At 36.5% G+C, this 20,542-nt stretch overlaps 1 protein-coding gene across 1 annotated transcript in view; it reads right to left on the reverse strand.

The window, feature by feature from the left end:
* The window catches only part of LOC149838608 (trafficking protein particle complex II-specific subunit 120 homolog), a 36,782-nt gene extending 16,240 nt beyond the window's left edge, over nt 1-20,542 (reverse strand). Inside the window, exons 1-6 of the mRNA XM_090006697.1 lie at nt 20,008-20,542; nt 18,803-19,009; nt 18,362-18,544; nt 18,107-18,216; nt 16,532-16,591; nt 15,415-15,706 (exon numbers count right to left, since the gene is read on the reverse strand). Of these exons, the coding sequence (XP_089862823.1) occupies nt 15,415-15,706; nt 16,532-16,591; nt 18,107-18,216; nt 18,362-18,544; nt 18,803-19,009; nt 20,008-20,421 (1,266 nt within the window). The 5' untranslated portion in view covers nt 20,422-20,542. The remainder of the gene's footprint in view (nt 1-15,414; nt 15,707-16,531; nt 16,592-18,106; nt 18,217-18,361; nt 18,545-18,802; nt 19,010-20,007) is intronic.

The raw sequence follows: 20,542 nt of genomic DNA on the forward strand, positions 1-20,542 counted from the left end.
CTCATCAATCAAAACAATATCATCAGCAAACAACATACACCACGACATAATTCTAACTTAGCATGAAGTCACGATTCATCTCATGAAAATGAATGGACAAGTCTCCAAGATCCTGAGAATGACTTCCATTAAATAGCTTATCAAAATAATCTTTCCATCTCTCCTTAATCTCCTCATCTTTGACTAAAACCCTTTGTGTTTCATCTTTGATACATTTAACCATACCCAGATCCCTCAATTTCCTATCTCTCATCTTTGCAAGCCTATAAATACCCTTCTCGCCCTCTTTGGTATCCAACTTGTCATAAACCTCCTTATATACCTTATCCCTCGCGTTTCAAATTATTTTTTTAGCTTCATTCTTTGCTATCATATACTTCTCCAAATTCTCATTATTACGACTCTTACTTAGATTTCTATAACACTCTCTTTTAACCTTAATAGCTAATTTGACATCCTCGTTCCACCATGATGTATCCTTACCTAGCGGTGCACCGCCTTTAGACTCACCCAATACCTCCTTAGCCACCTTTCTCATGTCACCCGCTATCTTATTCCACATTAATTATGAATCCTCCTCGAGACACCAATCAGTTTCCTTAACTACCTGCTCTACAAACATTCCTTGTTTAGCTCCTTTCAGTGCCCACCACTTAATTCTAGGATCTATTCTATGTTTATCCCTTTTGTAGCATTGTTTAATTCTAAGATCTAAAATTAAGACTCTATATTGTGTAGCTACACTTTCTTCCGGTATAACCTTACAATCGATGCAACAACCCCTATCTCTCTTTCTAAGTAGGAAAAAATCTATCTGACTTGTATTAACCCTACTTTTAAATGTTATTAGGTGAGACTCCCTCTTCCTAAACCAAGTGTTTGCTAAGATCATATCATAGAACAAACCAAAATCTAAAATCCTTTCTCCACTTTCGTTTCTTTCTCCTATATCATAGCCTCCATGGATACTCTCAAATCCATCCCTACTAATGCCTACATGCCCATTAAGGTCACCGTCGATGAAAAGCCTTTCTCTATAAGATATCCCTTGTACTACTCTATCTAAATCTTCCCAAAAATGACGCTTAATGGAATCATCTAAACCTACTTCAGCTCTAGACTCATCAATCAAAACAATATCATCAGCAAACAACATACACCACGACATAATTCTAACTTAGCATGAAGTCACGATTCATCTCATGAAAATGAATGGACAAGTCTCCAAGATCCTGAGAATGACTTCCATTAAATAGCTTATCAAAATAATCTTTCCATCTCTCCTTAATCTCCTCATCTTTGACTAAAACCCTTTGTGTTTCATCTTTGATACATTTAACCATACCCAGATCCCTCAATTTCCTATCTCTCATCTTTGCAAGCCTATAAATACCCTTCTCGCCCTCTTTGGTATCCAACTTGTCATAAACCTCCTTATATACCTTATCCCTCGCGTTTCAAATTATTTTTTTAGCTTCATTCTTTGCTATCATATACTTCTCCAAATTCTCATTATTACGACTCTTACTTAGATTTCTATAACACTCTCTTTTAACCTTAATAGCTAATTTGACATCCTCGTTCCACCATGATGTATCCTTACCTAGCGGTGCACCGCCTTTAGACTCACCCAATACCTCCTTAGCCACCTTTCTCATGTCACCCGCTATCTTATTCCACATTAATTATGAATCCTCCTCGAGACACCAATCAGTTTCCTTAACTACCTGCTCTACAAACATTCCTTGTTTAGCTCCTTTCAGTGCCCACCACTTAATTCTAGGATCTATTCTATGTTTATCCCTTTTGTAGCATTGTTTAATTCTAAGATCTAAAATTAAGACTCTATATTGTGTAGCTACACTTTCTTCCGGTATAACCTTACAATCGATGCAACAACCCCTATCTCTCTTTCTAAGTAGGAAAAAATCTATCTGACTTGTATTAACCCTACTTTTAAATGTTATTAGGTGAGACTCCCTCTTCCTAAACCAAGTGTTTGCTAAGATCATATCATAGAACAAACCAAAATCTAAAATCCTTTCTCCACTTTCGTTTCTTTCTCCTATATCATAGCCTCCATGGATACTCTCAAATCCATCCCTACTAATGCCTACATGCCCATTAAGGTCACCGTCGATGAAAAGCCTTTCTCTATAAGATATCCCTTGTACTACTCTATCTAAATCTTCCCAAAAATGACGCTTAATGGAATCATCTAAACCTACTTTAGGTGCATAAACACTAATAATATTAATAATATCCGAACCTAATACTAATTTAATAAGTAAAATCCTATCACCCTTCCTACGAACCTCAACTACATTATCTATAAACTCACGACTCATAACAATCCCTACTCCATTCCTATTCCTATTTATTCCTGCATACCAAATCTTATATCCCCAAGGTTTTATCACTTTTGCTTTCTCACCTACCCATTTGGTCTCTTGTAGACATAAAATATCAATCTTTCTCCTACACATAACATCTACTAACTCTACCAACTTACCAGTTAATGACCCTATGTTCCAAGTGGCTAACCTAATTTTATGGTCTTGGACTAACTTCTTTACCCCCCACACGTCCAACAAAGTGAGGGAACCCTTGCCTATTTGACACCACACCTGGGCGCCGGTGTGACGCGTTGCTTCCGAGAGACGACCTAGCAACCCTTGCACATTTATCACTGCCTCCGGGCCTATAGAGTACAGCGCGTCGCTCAGTAGGGAACGCCCCAACGAAAATACTTTAAAAAACCCAAATCAGTCATTTCAAAATATGTTTTGAGAAGTCTTTTAATGTTTTCAACTCTCTGTTTATCGCATCATGTGATGATCATATCGCCCAAATAAAAAAGGAGAATAATAATACCTGCATCAGAAACCTCAATATTGAAATCCAACATCAAGTATAACTTGACTAAACACGTCATACCAAGCTTTGGAAACTTGTTTAAGACCATACAAAGCTTTATCTAAATAAAGAGTCTTTCCCTTAGGAATAACTATACTAGGCGGTGCATCCATATAGACTTCTTCAACCAATTTATCATTGAGAAACACATTCTTAACATCTATTTGGTATATAGGCAATTTCTTCACAGAGGCAAGGGTTACTAAGGTCCTAATTGTGGTCATTCTAGCAACTGGAGCAAAGGTTTCCTCATAATCTATTCAATACTCTTGGAAATATCATTTGGCAACTAATCTGACTTTGTACATTTCAAAAGTTTTATCACTTTTGATTTTAACCTTATATACCCATCAACAACCTATAGGTTTCTTTCCTAGGAGAATGTTTTGGACAGCCCAAGTATTCGCCTTTTCTAAGGCATCTAATTACACTCCCATAGCTTCTACCCACTGAAGATGTTTCTTTGCTTCAGCATAATTGAAATGTTTTATATAAGAATGTATTAATGCAATGTAGGTTTGATACTTAGGTGAAGATGACTCATAGGACACAATTTTTAAGGATTTTTTATACTCTACTTGACCTTCTGATTTGTATTTCTACATGTTTTTCATCATTGGTATATTTTTCAAGAGCATATAGATGTTCAGAATTACTACGCCTTAAATATTGGATACACTCTTGATCCTTATCAAATTGTTCTTCACTCATCACATCACTTTTAACTTCCTGATTTTTATCAATATCACAATCATCAATCTTTGGAATTAAATCCAACAGAAAGGAATACACATTTATTTTTTTAGTCTTCTTAATTTCAAAAAAAACTTTTTTTTCTAAAAAGAATGCATTCCTTAAAACATATAGCCTTTTAGTTTTGAACTCAAAACATCTGTAGCCTTTTTTATTATTTGCATATCCTAAAGACACAAAAAATAGCATGAGGATAGAGTTTGTCATTTTTGTCAGTAAAAACAAAACACTTACATTCAAAAACTCTCAATTTAGAGTAATATGAGAATTGTTTAAAAGGTTTTTCAATAGGAGATACATTTTTCAAAGAAGATAATATTATATTAATAAGATAAACTGCAACTAATGTGGCTTCAGCCCAAACATCTTCAAGCACTTGGTTTGTAATAAGTAAAGTTATTGTTGTTTCTATAACATGCATATGCTTCCTTTTAGCTAAACCATTTTGTTGAGGGGTATAAGGATAAGATTTTTTATGTATGATACTATATAGGTCTAGCTAATCTTTAAATTCTTTTGATAAAAACTCTCCTCCTGAATCAGTGCGAAAAATGAAAATATCATTCTTGAATTGGTTTTTGACTAAATTGTGAAATATTTGAAAATGTTAGAAAACTTCAAATTTGTATTTAAGAATATAAATCCAAGTATATCTCGTAAAATCATCCACAAAGATTATATAATACATAAAACCACCTTTTGATATAACAGGTGTTAGTCCTCATACATCTGAATGTATTAACTCAAGTGGTCGGAAAGAAACAAAGGTTCTTTCTTGAAATGGTAATCTCTTCATTTTACCAAGAACACAATTTTCACTCATAAAATTTTTAAAATTACAAAATTTTCATCTTTGAAAAAAACTGAATCTTGGATATACTAGGATGGCCAAGTCTCTTATTGTTAAAATATTGTACATATACCTGACTGATATACGTATATCAATCAAGGGTATTTTGGTCTTTTTAAGTATTTGTATTTAGTACCGTCCAAACATGTAATTTTGTCTTTTTTTTGTCTTTCGTAATTAATGCACCATGTGACTGTTGGGAGGCAGTCCAATAATCACCTCAAGTGAGGCTATGCTCTTGTATGTTATGCTCTTAGAAGCATATTGTGTGAGGTTTATAAAAATTCATTTTTATATAGACTTTTGTGCCTTTGTGTTATATGAAAGTTCATATTCCTTATCTTTTATATGAGATTGTGTCCATTAGAGACCATGATTTTGTTGTGCACTTGTGTAGCCTTTTGTTGGCATTGTATTCGTGCACCATTGATTCATTACATGGTATCTCAGCTTGGCTCATGAAGTAAAAAGTTATTTCGGGATTATTCTACTTGTGGTGGTGATCCTCAACTCATGGTCCTCTTCCAACTCCTCTATTCAAAGTTCTTGAAATACATTATGGGAGAAAGAGACTGTGTCCCTGTCATCTTTTACAAGCTCAATGAAAACCACTACTTGATGTGGGTGATGGCAATGGAGAATCACAACAAAGGTAAGAAGCTATAGGGTTTTGTTAGTGGTACCACTAATGAACCGCAACTAAAATTGACAAGGAAAGAATGAGATCAAGTCAAAGCTTTGGCTAAAGAAGAAAAGGAGAAATCTTTGCAAGAGTATCAAAACAAGTTAGAGGATTGGGAAGCGAGCAATGCTCAAATTCTCTCATGGTTTATGAATACCATGGACATAAACCATGAGAGTTCAAAGTCGTCGCCAACGTTATTAAGTTTAAAAAAGCATGTGATGCATGGGTTTTTCTAAAGAATACCTTCATCCAAAAAGATATGGCTAGGCTATATTATCTTCAAGATAAGGTACGTAAAGTAAAACAAGGGGATAAAAGCGCAAGAGATTTTTACGATATTTTATCTCCTATTTGAGATGAACTAGTCATGTTAGAACCAAAATGGGAAGGTTCGGCTATTGAAATGAGCAGATCTCAAATAGAAAGAGAATTTTGTTTTTCCTTTCTTTATAGCATCCGACCAGAATTTGAGCAAGTTAGGTCTTCTTTACTTCATAGGACATCGACTCCTTCTATAAGTTAGGATTTTGCTCAAAATTGCCAAGAGGAAACAAGACTTTGAATGTACAAATCAAATGATGGGGTCCTTGCCATGGCAAAACCGGGAAATTTTGTAAAAACATACAAACCATCTCACTTTGAAAGAAAATTCAATGGAGGACATAACGGAGGAAGATATAAAGTGATCGCCTTAAGTAAAGAACCTCAAAAATCAAAGAAATGAAGCAACTTCAATGATTTGACCATTGCCCAAATAGCAGAGCTCGTCTCACAAATTCTTAAGGTCACTCCTTCTACATCCAGCACTGTCATCTCCTCTTCTCCTCTAGGTAAGTCTTCTTGGATTTTGGATTCGAGTGCCTCTTTTCACATGACTCATAAAGAGTCTCTATTATCCGATTGTACTAATTTATATTTTTCATGTGTATCAACCGTCGATGGTACTTCTTTGAAAGTTAAAAGTATAGGAAACTTCAACGATATCTCAAAAAAATATTTGTCCTAAAAGTGAGGGTTATTCCAAAATTGGATTTAAATCTTTTTTCAATATCTCAAATTTTCGATTATGGATGTAAAGTATTCTTCTCATCTAAGGCTTGTTGGGTGCAGGATCTCCAGTCAGGAAAGCTGATTGGGCAAGGTTAAAGAAGAAGAGATCTTTACTATAAGGATTCCTTGTGTTTACCTAAAAACTCCTTTTGTAATTATCTCAAATACATTAAATTAGATCTTTGGCATAAAAGATTAGGACATCCAAGTATATCCAAATTATCTCATTTTTCATTTTTGGAAAAATTTTGTAAAAATAAAGATTTTGTATGTAAAGATTGTATACTTGAAAAAATACAAATGACACCTTTTGGATCTAAAACCTCCATGTCTAATGAAAGTTTTGAATTAGTGCATTGGAATGTATGGGGTTTCGCTCCTGTTATGTCAAAAGGTGGTTATTCTTATTATGTTGCGTTCATAGATGATTTTAGTAGACATACTTGGATATATTTCCTCAAACTCAAATCCGAAGTTTTTCGTGTTTTAAAAACTTTCATAATCTTATTAAAAATTAATTTGAAACAAATATTAAGGTCTTCCGCTCAGACTCAGGGAGAGAGTTTCTTTCAAATGAATTTCAATCGTATCTAAAAACACATGGAATTGTACACCAAAAATCTTGTCCTACGACCCCTCAACAAAATGGCATTTCCAAAAGAAAGCATCATCACATTATTGAAACTATTAGGACCGTACTTATTTCAAAAGAAATTCCAAAAAAAATTGGGTCGAAGCCGCTCTAACAGCAGTCCATCTAATGCATTCTCAAACATTGGAAAACAAATCTCCCATTGAAAAACATTTTAAAATTCTTCCTGACTTGAAAAGGTTAGGGTGTTTGGATGTAAATGTTTTGTACTTCTTGAAAAATATAACAAACTCTCTCTTAAAGCTATAAAAGGCTATCGATGTTATGATCAAACAAATGATAAGCTTTATATTTCTAAAAATGTTACTTTTCTTGAAAATAAAAATGGATTTGTTTTTGAAAAACCTAAGGAAGAATCTGAGTATGCTTTCTTATTTGATTTGTTACCTAAATCAAATAATGAAATTGTTTATAATGACATTGGTAATTTCGAGTCTATTAATGACTCAAGCGAAGAAAGAGAATCATCTCATAATCTCCTACAATACTCTAGACGAGATAATGGGGAGCATCCATGTGCTCTTGAAAGATATAATCAATCAACAAATGTTGAAGAAACTATTGTTAGAAGAATACATAGGCCTCCAAATAGATTTGTTTCTTATGAATCATTTTCTCCAAACTATAGGACTTGTCTTCTAACCATTCATTTACATCATGAACCCTCTAACTACAACGAAGCTAAAAACATAAAAGAATGGGTTGAAGCCATGAAAATAGAATTAAATGCATTACATAAGGCTTATACTTAGGCAATTCAACCTCTACTCAAAGGAAAGAAAACAATTGGGTGTAGATAGGTTTCTAAAATCAAAACAAAAAGTAACGGGTCCCTAAAAAGATATAAAGCAAGATTAATTGTGAAAGGATACTCTCAGAAATATAGAATAGATTATGAAAAAACATTTGCCCCAATAGCTCGTATGACCATAGTTAGGGCTCTAGTTGCAGTAGCATCCATTAGAAAATGGCCTATATATATATCAATTAGATGTTAAGAATGCATTCTTAAATGAAAATTTAAATGAAGAAGTATGCATGGATCCTCCCCTGGTTTGACTATTAAAAATGGTATGGTTCTTCGTCTTCAAAAAGCTTTATATAGACTTAAACAAACCCCTAAAGCATGGTATGATCGATTTAGTGGTACTATGTTGAATCTTGGATTTAGATCTTGTTACACTGACACTGCTCTTTTTGTAAGATCTACGGGCACCTCACTTATCATTCTCCTTTTATATGTTGATGATATGATCATCACTGAGAATGATCAGAAGAAAATTGAAGAAATTAAAATTATGCTTAAAAAAATCTTTTGATATGACTGACCTTGGTTTTTTGAGATATTTTTTAAGAATTGAAGTACCCTACTCGCCAAGAGGGTACATTTTATCTCAAATCAAGTTTGCAGGTAATATTGTTGCGCGCTTGAAAATCACTGACACAAAATATGCCGATACTCCTGAAGTGATAAATGCAAAAATGAGAGCTGAAGACGGGGTGTTATTAGATGATCCAACTCCTTGTACACAACTTATCGGATCATTAATGTATTTATCCATTACCAAACCAAACATTGCGCATGTTGTACACACCAATTTCAACATGCGCCCACATCGGTTCACATGAGTGCAGTATTAAGAATAGTTTGATACATCAAGAAAACTATATTAAAGGGTTATTTTTATCCTCCTCATCATCTTTAAATCTTATTGCTTATATTGATTCTGACTGGGGAAGTGATCTCAATAACTGTTACTCAACTACAAGTTTTTGTGTTTGTAGGTGATTCTCTCATCTCTTGGCGATGCAAAAAACAACAGAAAGTGTCTTTATCTTTCACGGAAGCTGAGTATAAGGTTATGGCTACAACAACCACCGAGGTCGTGTGGATGAGAGCACTACTTTTAGATATGGGTGTTGATGTGTCAGAACCTTCAAAACTATGCTGCGATAACAAAAGCGCCATATATATAGCCAACAATCACATGTTTCATGACTGAACGAAATATATTGAGATGGATTGTCACTATATTCGTGAAAAATATTTGAAGGGAACAATTATTTTTCCATATGTTCAGTCCGAATTTCAGATTGCGAACTTGTTCACCAAAGCTCTTCCCTTACCCAGATTGTTGTATCTTCTTAGCAAATTTTCAGTGATTTCACCGTCAGTTTGAGGAGTGTTAAAATATTGTACATTACCTGACTGATATACGTATAGCAGTAAGGTGTATTTTGGTCTTTTTAAGTATTTATATTTAGTACAGTCCATTAGGGACCGACATGTAATTTTGTCTTTTTCTTTTTGTCTTTTGTAATTAATGCACCATGTGACTGTTGGACTGCCTCCCTCACCTCAAGTCTATGCTTTTGTATGTTATGCTCTTAGAAGCATATTGTGTGAGGTTTATAAAAAAACTTTTTTATATAAGCTTTTGTGCCTTTGTGTTATGTGAAAGTTCACATTCCTTATCTTTTTTATGAGATTGTGTTTGGTCCATTAGAGACCATGGTTTTGTTGTGCACTTGTGTAGCCCTTTGTTGGCATTGTATTCATGCACCATTGATTCATTACACTTATGTCATAGATCCAAATTCAATTTTTGAACATTGCAACAAAATGTATTATTGGGTATTTCCAAAAAAAACATATAGTGTAAGCCTCATTCTCTATGGTCTTCCCCAATCAGCTTCCCTCACTGGTGATTTTGCACTCGACAACCATAAGAGAAGAATGAAACATTACATCCATGGTCAGATAATTGAGAAACAAATAAAAGGTTTAAGTTCAATTTAGAAATATATCTAATTTTTGAAATACAAAATCTTTTTGAATTTTGAGAAATGTTTTCAAAATTTTCTATTCCTTTTATTTCAAGAGATGTTCCATCAGCAGTGAAAATATTTGACCCACTTGAGTTATGGCATTCGGATAGTATATCACCATTTGGTGTCATATGAAAAAAAACACTTGAGTTAAGAAGCCAAAGAGATTTATCGTGATCAGAGAAACTGTATCTCCAGTGGATAAGGATGATCCTTTGAGTAGAGGTTGAAGAGCCTCCACTAATTGTGTCAAGGATATGTTTCCAATAGATGGATCACTTGACTTTTCTGGAGGCCCAACAGAGGCAACCTTCTTCTCATGTGGCTTCTTCAATTTAAGACAATATGTTTTCACATGTCCCAGTTCACGACAATAGTAGCAAATAACTTTCCTTTTTTCATATTCATTGTTTTGCTTCTCATCATTTGGCCTTCCATAGTGTAGTGGTTCGTAGGTATGAACATAGTCTTCTGGTCTAGATATAGCTAGAATCGAGTCATCATCACTCTTAAAGATACACTTGTTAAGTTTATTCTCTTCCATACTTAATTCTTCTATAGTGTCTTTTATTGAAAGGATTTTTCATCGATGAAGGAGAGCGGATTTGATAGATTCAAACTTTGATCTCAACCCATTAATAAATTGATAAAAATGCTCCGCGTCTATTTGATTTTGGCGGAGTTCTATGTCTTCCGGACAATGCCACTTTGGTTCAAAAAAAGCAAACTCTTCCCATAGTTTGGACAAATCATTATAGTATTCTCTAATGCTTTTGTCTCCTTGAACCATATTCTGTATCGTATCTTGCAAGTTGCACACATGTACAATATCCTTAAGAGAATACATTCTCTTAAGATAATCACATTCATTGTTTGAATTTTAAATTTAGAAGACTGAAACACTTTTTAATGTTGACGCTACTAATGAGCCAAGACATAATCATGGCATGACCCATTTTCCATTTCTTTCACTTCTTCTAATAAGTAGTTATTGCCTTATTTTTCTCAACAACCATTATAAGAAGTACCTCTTTCTCATATTCTACTTTGGTAAAGATTAGTTTGGGTTTCGGATAGGTTCCATCCATTAATCCCCACAACCCTTTTCCCCATATAAGGTGCTTCATAATTGAAGCCCATGTTATATAGTTTGAATCATTGAGCTTAATGGGTTTTATGGTGACATTTTCATTGTCATTCAGTTTTACAAGAGTAAAACAAAAGAAAAAAATAGAAAAAGATGAGAGAAAAGAACGAGTAAAGCTGGAAGTCACAATCACTCTACCACAAAGCAAATGCCACCAATTACGAGTACTTCGAATAAAAATTGCAAGAGATTCAACACTTTCAAATTTGGAGTGTCATACTTCTCAATGTACTGAAAACAATTTCAGCTTGATCACCAAACTCTAATACCATGTAAGGAAATGAGAACCTCCAATGAGGTTCACCAAATTACCAAAGTGGACACACAAAAGAGCCACAACAAAGTCTACCAAAATACCAAAGTGAACACACAATAAGCCACAAATGGGCTCACACACAAAAACCACTAAAGGCGTCAACACAAGAGGCTAAAAAATAATATTTTATTGATATAAATTCATGCAAGAAGCATAACAAATGAGAAGGGGATTCACCCCTATTTATATACAAAATGGAGTCTCCAAAAGAGACGTTGGGAGAGATCCCAACAGCTCCAAATAAAGCCATTGGGTAATTTCCAACGTCTCTTGACTTTAGTCAACATTGTTGACTTCTAAGTTCTAACTAAAAGAAAAAAGAAAAAGTAAAACTAACCTAGTTACTATTTACATATATATATACACACATACATTGTATATATATTTACATTTTTAACATTGATCCCTTGCAGCATAATGGTACGGCAGATTGTAAACCTGTCAAAACTCCACTCCCTTAGAATATGCAGTTACATACTGAAAAAGAAGATGGTTTGTTAAAAGAACTAGAGAAATATCGCAGCTTTGCTTTGTTGGGACATTGCAGTAAATCACCTTTACTAGACTAGACCTTGTTTATGTTAACCAAGCCTCACAGTTTATGCATGCATTGCATATGAGCCATATGGAAGTGGTGAAACATATTTTTAGATACATTAAGGGGACTATTTCAGATGGCTTGATATATATGAAATTTGCTAAAAGGAATGAACCATTGTCGCTTGTTGTCATGGCTTATTGGGATGTAGACTGGTCAACAAATCACACTCCCAAGCAGTCTGTTATTGGTTATGGTGTTTTTCTTAGGTCAAATTTGATATCTTGGTTTAGTAGAAATACTAGAAAACATATGGCAGTTGCCCAATCAAGCACTAACGCAGAATATAGAGCAATGGCTGCCAAGACATTAGAAGTTTTATGGATAAGACATTTGCTTGCGTCCCTGTATTAAAATATTGGAAAATCCTTACTCTTATGTGACAATAAAAGTATTGTTGCCATAACTAATAATCTTGTGCAACATGAAAAAAGTGAAACATGTGAAGAATGATCAGCATTTTGCAAAAATGTTGAAAGCAAAGTTACAACCCATGTTTATTCAAGGCATAAACCAAGCTGATGATCCTTTTACGAAGCTTTTGTCTAGTGCTTGGCATGATGGCAGACCAAGTCCAGTTTGAGAGAGATGATAAGAGAGGCTGGATCAGGTGCAATCACATTGCATAAGGCAGGGAATAATTTGCAAAAAAAAAACTAAAAAATAATAACCGACACTAAAACAGCTTAACACACTTTTTTTCTACTACAAAGTGGTAGAAATTTAAGTAACATAGACATGACTAAAAGGGTGTTGTACCCATGTCGACATGGGTACCGCCACCGGACGCAGTGCAGGTACGCCATGGATTGAGTCTCGCACTGCACCGGGTCGGGTCCAACGAAGGCCCATCCCGTTCTGATCTTTTTTAACCTGGCCCGATGAAAACCCTCCAGCTCTCGGCTCTCTCCCCATGCCCTAACCCCCTCGCAGCCTCGCTCTCTCGTGCTCTCGTCTTCCCCATCTCATTTTCCCCCTTTCTCTCTTTATCTCGTCAGTGTCCTCCGGCGACTAAAGGAGCTTACCTCTAGTGAATTTCGGCGAATGGCTATGAGGTAGGAGCATCTCTCAGTGACTCATATAGGGTGTTTTCAGTTTTTTTTTTGGTTTTAAGGTGTTTTTCAGTTTATATTTTACATTTTTTATTTAGTTTTTATTTACATATATTTAGTTTGTATTTTCATTTTGTATTTAGCACATATTTTCAGTTTGTATTTAATTTATATTATCAGTTTATATTCACGATAGCATTACTTGTATTCAATTCATTTTGTATTCAGTACATGTTAATTTGTTAGCTGTAGTTGTAGCTTTATTTGTTATTGAATTTTGATTCTTTGAATAAAAGTTATTAGCTTGTTCTGTTACTAGTTTAGTTGGATATTAAATGTTAATTGTTTAAATGTTATTTGTTAAATGTTAAATTAATTTATGTTGTCTTGTTGGAATAATGGAATGTCGGTTTAGTAAGCAACGAAGTAGTGATGGGAGTGTAGTGAAGCTTGGTGAGCAAGATATACCGGTGAATGATTATTTCAAATATTTGGGATCCATCATTCAAAAGTATGGAGAAATTGATGGAGATGTAAATCATAGGATAAAGGTTGGGTGGATGAAATGGAAAAGTGCTACTGGAGTGCTGTGCGATCGTAGAATGCCATTGCGGTTGAAGGGAAAGTTTTATAGGACGACTATTAGACCCGCTTTACTATATGGTACGGAATGTTGGGCTGCCAAGAGACATCATATTCAAAAAATGAGTGTAGCTGAGATGCGGATGCTTAGATGGATGTGTGGAAATACAATAAAAGATAAGATTCGGAACGAAGAGATACGTAAGAAGGTAGGTGTTGCACCCATTGAAAATAAGATGCGAGAGAATCGTTTACGGTGGTTTGGACATATTCGGCGAAGGCCTAATGATGCTCCAGTTAGAAGGTTGGAGAAATGGGAAAATATATTAGTTAAAAGAGGTCGGGGTAGGCCTAGGAAGACTTGGATGGAGATGATAGGAAAGGATATGAATGCTTTGAACCTCACCGAGGACATGGCGTTGGATAGAAATGATTGGAGGAAAAGGATTCATGTGGAAGACCCAAAATGAATTTCTTTTTTGGTTCATATCGCTGACCCCAATTGTTTTGGGATGAAGGCGTAGTTGTTGTTGTTGTTGTTGTTGTTGTTGTTGTTGTCTTGTTGGAATAATAGATTTTTATTTTTGAAATTTATTTTATATTTATATAATATTTAATATTATATATATCGCCATGTCCCCGTACCCACATTTTTTGGAATTGCCGTATCGTACCCTCCGTACCCATACCCGCACTCATACCTGTACCCATGTGACATGGGTGGAAACAATGCTGAGCGAGGATACTTCAATATCCTATATTGCATTTATGGACATTCAGCATCAAATGCGTTGGACATGAACGCTCTAACACCATGTCAAATGTAGATATCTCCTACCATACACAATCTTGAGTATGGATGCTTCAGATCAGCACAGTTCTGAGTGTAAACACTTTGCATCAGCTAAGGGCATGTGGATACTTTGCCTCATGTCCCCAACACCTTGAACTACCAGTTCACCAGACACCAAAGGGGACATTCTGTGTTACTATTGCACAGTTATATACCTTTTTGAATGTTTTCTCCTTGCTCTTGGCATCAACATTGTTTACTCGAGTAGTCCCTCCAGACCTTCCTCACCAGGTATGCTCTGAATTTATCTTGAGCACTCAACAAAACTTGTTGGCATTCCAGTATCTGGTTGCCATCCAGAAACTAAATGGATATAGAAATGGCCCTACTGAATATTCAGATACCGTTAGTGATGCATTTGTTGAATGATGTACCAGCAAGCATGACGCTGGATGAGCTCAACTTCTACCCATTGGTTGTTTCAGGATGTTCTAGAAGAATGAAGATTCGTTTTAGTTTTTCTACAAAACTTTTTTCAGGATAAGACTGAAACTAGTCGCAGACTTCCCTTTTCGTTTTCATGTTCTTGGTTAGAAACATGTAGTTTGTGGTTTTGATTATTTCTTTTCTAGACACAACATCTTGGTGATTGAATCACCAATGATCAGTTATAAGTTTATCGATGGAGTCATACCGGATGTGAAATACAAGTCCTATAACAACATGGTAGAGTACCAGGGGATTATTGCCATTAAGGTTGACAATATGGTTTCACTAATCCATAAATGGATGGCCCCACTCAATTATTAAACAATTTAAGTCTCTAACAAGATTACTTAGCACCATGATTGGAATTATGATATGAAAATTTCATGTCAGAAAGTCAAAGTGCTAATCACATTAGCACAGTATGGACTGTTTACCATTGAAGACTACCTAAGCATACTTTATGTTTGGTTATAGTTACTGTGCATGTAAATAGCTCTTCAGAAGCCATACATACAGAACCTAGTTTAGCAGATAATAAGGTGATATGCCACTAAACCATTCAAAAGCCTAAACAACAGCCATATAGTGTAACTACATGAATGATCAACTAAAACAGAGCAGAGAAGCCCATAAATTAGCTAAAAAAAGTAAGGAAGTACTCTAATTAGATCATACAAAGTGTACCAAAAGCTAGCAACATACCCTCAAAGAAGAGTGAGGTTCCAAGGTGGTTCCTTTACTTTGCACACGGTATGCTTTTGATGTCATTGCCAATACTTGTAAAGCACTGCTAGCAGCTAAAGAATTGTCTTGTTGCAGATATAATTGAGCAACCTGCCTCGAGAAAAAAGCAGCTTTGCGAGCATAACCAAGGGTTCCAAATAAACGTGCTATCTCAACGTACAATATCAAACGATCACTTGCATCAATTAACGATTTTGCACCATCAGCAGCATTAGTTAATAAGTCCACAACCTCTTTTGCCAGTTCTCGCCTGATAATTTTAAATATAAATCAATGATAAAAGTAAATTTTGAGGCCAATAATTACAATTCCAAACTGAAAAAAAAATCATAAGGAATTCTTAGTTAAGGCTTTTGTTAGATATATTCTCAAAATATTAGATTAAAGGTTCAAAACTTGGACCTACAATGGCTGCCAAATGTAGAATAGGACATCCTATGGGTCACCTCAACATCTATGTTCCCATTAATCAAGCATTATAATAAAAATCCAACAATTAAAGTTAATTTTGATTAGACAAATGAATTGCCAAGGATCCATAGCAACAATTTCTACAAATTCTAGCTATCATGTCCATCATCAAGTAATCAAATACAAAGAATGATATATTTTCTAACAGGAATATATTTGCTAAAATCAATTGTATGTGTAATAGAACTAGCAAACCTTTTCTTTTTATTTTTTTGTTTTGTTCCACAATTGTAGCCCTATGGATGTGATCTACATGCTTTGTTTAGTGGGGATCAGCATTTGGATCGCCATAATCCAACACATGGGCTGGTTTTCCCGGCGATGCAAAAATTGACAGCACTAAACGCATCAAAATTTGCCAACTTAAAAAAAAAACATGCTCCAAGTGTTTAGCCCTAGTAAATCAGCCATGCTGTATGCATCTACAACATCAGATTCAGTTAAAACAACTTGCAACTATGAGATTCTAGGTTGATTGTACACAATCATTTGTAGCAAATATATTCCCTTTTCAAATACCTTTAAGAGGAGAGGATATAAGATCTAAAAATTGTGTCATACAATCATTCAGGATGTTTTTCATATAATAACAGTGTAACCTTACCGGCAAAGAAACCTAGCCAATTTTAGTGTAGCCTCCAGTTCAAAACTGACAGTTGAAACTCTGCACATGGAAATTAATATTAGAGGCCAAAATAGGTCTACTTAGAAAATCTATAAATTTTCCCTGCAACAAATAAGATAACTCATATACATATATGCACACCTCCATATGAGGAGGTTGGTTGACCAGGCCTTATCCACTGGTTCATAATGGGCAAAGACCTAGTTCAACATGGCTCTAGGTTGGAGTATAACCATGTTAGACTGAAACAGGATCAGACCGTACAGACTGATGTAAAATTAGAGCCAAACCAACCAGAACTCACACACACGTAGGGGTGGCAAAACCTGACACGACCCGCCAACCCGCCTCTTAGGCGGGTTCGGGTTTGGAAAAAATGAACCCGTTTAATAAACGGGTCGACCCGCCTAACCCGTTTATTAAACGGGTCGGGTTCGTGTTAGGGGTATGCCAACCCGCCTGACCCGTTTAATAAACGGGTTAGGCGGGTGGGTCGACCCGCCAACCTGACCCATCAACCCGACCCGCCAACCTGCCTACCTGCCAACCCGATCCGTCAACCCGCCAACCTGAAAACCCGTTTACCCGACCCAACCCATTTATTAAATGGGTTGGCGGGTCGTGTCGGGTTACCCGTTTATTAAACGGGTCGGGTTCGTGTTTGCCACAGCCGACCCGTTTAATAAACGGGTCGGGTTCGGTTTGAGGTATGCTGACCCGCCGACCCGATTGCCACCCCTACACACACGCCATGCACACAAACATACACACATGAGCGTGTGTGTGTGCACACACACACACTGACTGGTCATATGTATTGTCTCACAGTGATATTCAGAAGGGAGCATGCCTGAAAAATCTTGACAAATTTAAAAATAACAGTAACAGAAAATCAGTAGCAAAGCTTTAAATTTTGAACTTCCCAGAAAATATATGTCAAGATACAATTATTTAGTCGACATAAAATTATTTTTTTCCTTCAAAAAAATTAAGAATATCAGGGTGCATGCATTAGTTATATTTGCCAAAGGTATAGTTACAAAACAACTAGAAGGTTTTGAAATCTCAACAGGATAACAAAGTATTCAACCCAATGCCTACAAGAAAATATTCTGTATAAAAAATCTATAAGAAAAAAATGTCACACTATTTAAGAGGAAATTTTTTACGGAATGAGATACCATTGTTTCTGGTACAGAAGTTACATTAGGAAATCCACTACATCTGAGTGCAAGCTAAACTGTTGATTTATGTAATTGTAAATAACCAATTGGGTTTATGACAAAGCCTAGAAAACAAAATCCGATCCAATTTGACCAAAAGGAACCTAGTTTTTTAGATAACAAAACAGAACTTAACCGTCTGGTAATAAATTCAAAGATAGAATATATATATATATATATATATATATATATATATATATATATATATATATATATATATATATATATATATATATATATCAGAATTAGCATGTGACGGTAATAATGCAACACAGAAAATGACCATCATAAACCAAAATGATCCTTAGAGAAAGGGTCATTAGAAATGGACCTTTGAGCATTGTCTTGTATAAAAGATCTTCGGTAGAGTTGGATCACATCATAATAACGGTATTTCACCTCATCCTCTAGGATTTGATCTTTTTGGCCCATCCGATCTATCTATATACCAAAAGCAACATCAGTCTACCAGGCAAGGCTCAAGCTGGATACAATTAAACTTTGAAGTAGAAAAAGGTTTGTCAAATATAAGGAAATGTGCAAGTCTGCAAGACAAGTGCTTTATACATAGAAAGAGCACACTCACCAACAAAGCGCAGACACTACCCTCCACAGCACCAGCGTGCCAGAAAACATCGCCTGTCAATCTTGCAAGCTCGATGGCAGTAGAATAGTGTGCATTTGCATCAACTGGAGACCCTGCCAACAGGCAGTAATCCCCTATCGTCTTTTGTGCTCGTCCAAGCCGCCTTTTCTTAGCCTTTATCACCTTCAGTCATTCCAAGAAAGGATGATTACATTACCAATCTGGACAAAATCTTTTCAGGGGAAAAGTAGATTCATAAGTTCATGATTAAAAACTGAATTTTGTCAAGTCAATCAATTGAGTTTAGAGTCTTTAGACCCCAGTGGTTATGGACTCCATCAACCTTGTTGTTGCCTAAAAAAATAAGAAAGAAAAGACAAACACTTTAGGCAGTCACTCAGTTCAGGGAGAGAGGTGTCAAAAATCACCCAAGAAACAGACCTCCTCTGAGATAAGGCTAGCTTGAGAATCTAGAGGTGTCTTGACCATAGTTCCAGCAGATTCCGCATGAAGAACCCATTTCTCGAATTCCATCAACAACGAGGCAGCAATATCTTGCATCATCGTTTGCAAATGAAACTCCTGAGTGTGCCGATCAGAAGGCGGGAACAATACTATGCTGCCTCCCCTTTTACTACCATCTTCCAACTGTCACAAGAGAAGGGTGAATATAGCTGTGAGAAGGATTAAGGTTAACTTTTTGTTGAACTTTTGTTCAGAAAAAATAAATGAAAAAACAATTCTAGAGTTAGGCCTGGGACACCTTTATAGTCATCTGAAGCAATGTTCAAAAGAAACTTTATATAAGAAGGTTTCCGAATTCGGGATGCATCCTCTTGTGCATAAGCTGAGATATTGCATTTTGGTGTATAACTCATAAGCAATTGAGTTGAACAGTAGAACGCATAAGAGGCGTTGAGAAAGTACCATATGCAAGAAATATTTCATTAAGAAGATTAACAGAAGTCATAAAAACTCAAAGGTGATTGTTCTATTCTTCTCTTTGGGAGGAAGAGAAAACTGTTTCTATTGCTCTACTCCTCCTTCCGTTTAACACAATCTTCAATCAAAGGCGCACAATGAAACACTGAAACCAGGTCACTTAGGATTCTGAATCCGTAGTTCTCTGAACTCTCTAAAAGAAAGATTTCTCCTAATGTCGAAGAAACGAACAACAAGCAAGCAATAACATTCCGTGAAGTAACACAACATACGTTATGAATCCTCCTAATTACATCGCGCAAATCACTCGGCAAACTTCTCTTGTTCGCAAAGATCCTCACATAACGGGATCACATAATTTACCACTAAAGCCGATTTGAAAACCTTGCAGCAATTCTCCAGAAAACGCAATTTACCTCCGAAACCAATTTGAAACCCTCGCAGCATTTCTCCAGATCATACAATTTACTTCCGACACCGATTCGAAAACCTTCAATCTACCTCCGAAACCGAACCGAAAAACTGTAATTTATCTCCGAAACCGATTTGAAAACCTCGCGGGATTTCTCCAGATCACACAATCTACCTCCAAAGCCGATTCAAAAACCTCTTTGCATTTCCATAGATCGCAAGCATTCCCTAATTCAAGAAAACCCTCGATCTCGCGAAAAAAAAAGAAGGGAGAGAGAGAGAGAGAGAGGAACCTGGGCGTCGTTGGGGCAGAAGGCGAAGCAGCGCTGATCGAGGGAGGAGGAGGCGTAGGGGCGGGCGGCAGTGGCGAACTGGTCGGCGACGACGTCGAGGTCGGGGAGGGAAGGGAGGTAGCAGAGACCAATGACGGCGAGGATCTTGCGGGAGGACTGGAAGTCGTCCCAGGGGGAGGGCGGGGCGCCGCCGAGGAGGAAGCGGAAGCGGAGGCTGCCAGAGTCCCAGGGCTGGTGGGCGAAGGGGCTCTTCTGGTGCTCCGTGTAGAAGGAGCTGATGGCAGAGAGCTCCACCCGCTGGTGGCGCGCCAGCATCGCCGCGTAGTCTCGGAGCCGCGCCCGCGGGACGGGGCCGATCGGCAGCACCGCCACCCGGATCATGCACCCGCCCTCGATGCTCACGTCCGGCTCCATCGGACGGTTCCGGAACTCGACGCCCTTTCCCCTCTGTATCTTCCGGCGCCGGAGGACGCCGATATTTCGTTGAGGTTGGACGGGATGGGGAGTTCTTCCGATCGATCGATCGATCAAGCTC

Source organism: Nuphar pumila, chromosome 5 (assembly GCF_984573655.1).
Source record: "Nuphar pumila chromosome 5, dmNupPumi1.hap1.1, whole genome shotgun sequence".
Taxonomy (NCBI): domain Eukaryota; kingdom Viridiplantae; phylum Streptophyta; class Magnoliopsida; order Nymphaeales; family Nymphaeaceae; genus Nuphar; species Nuphar pumila.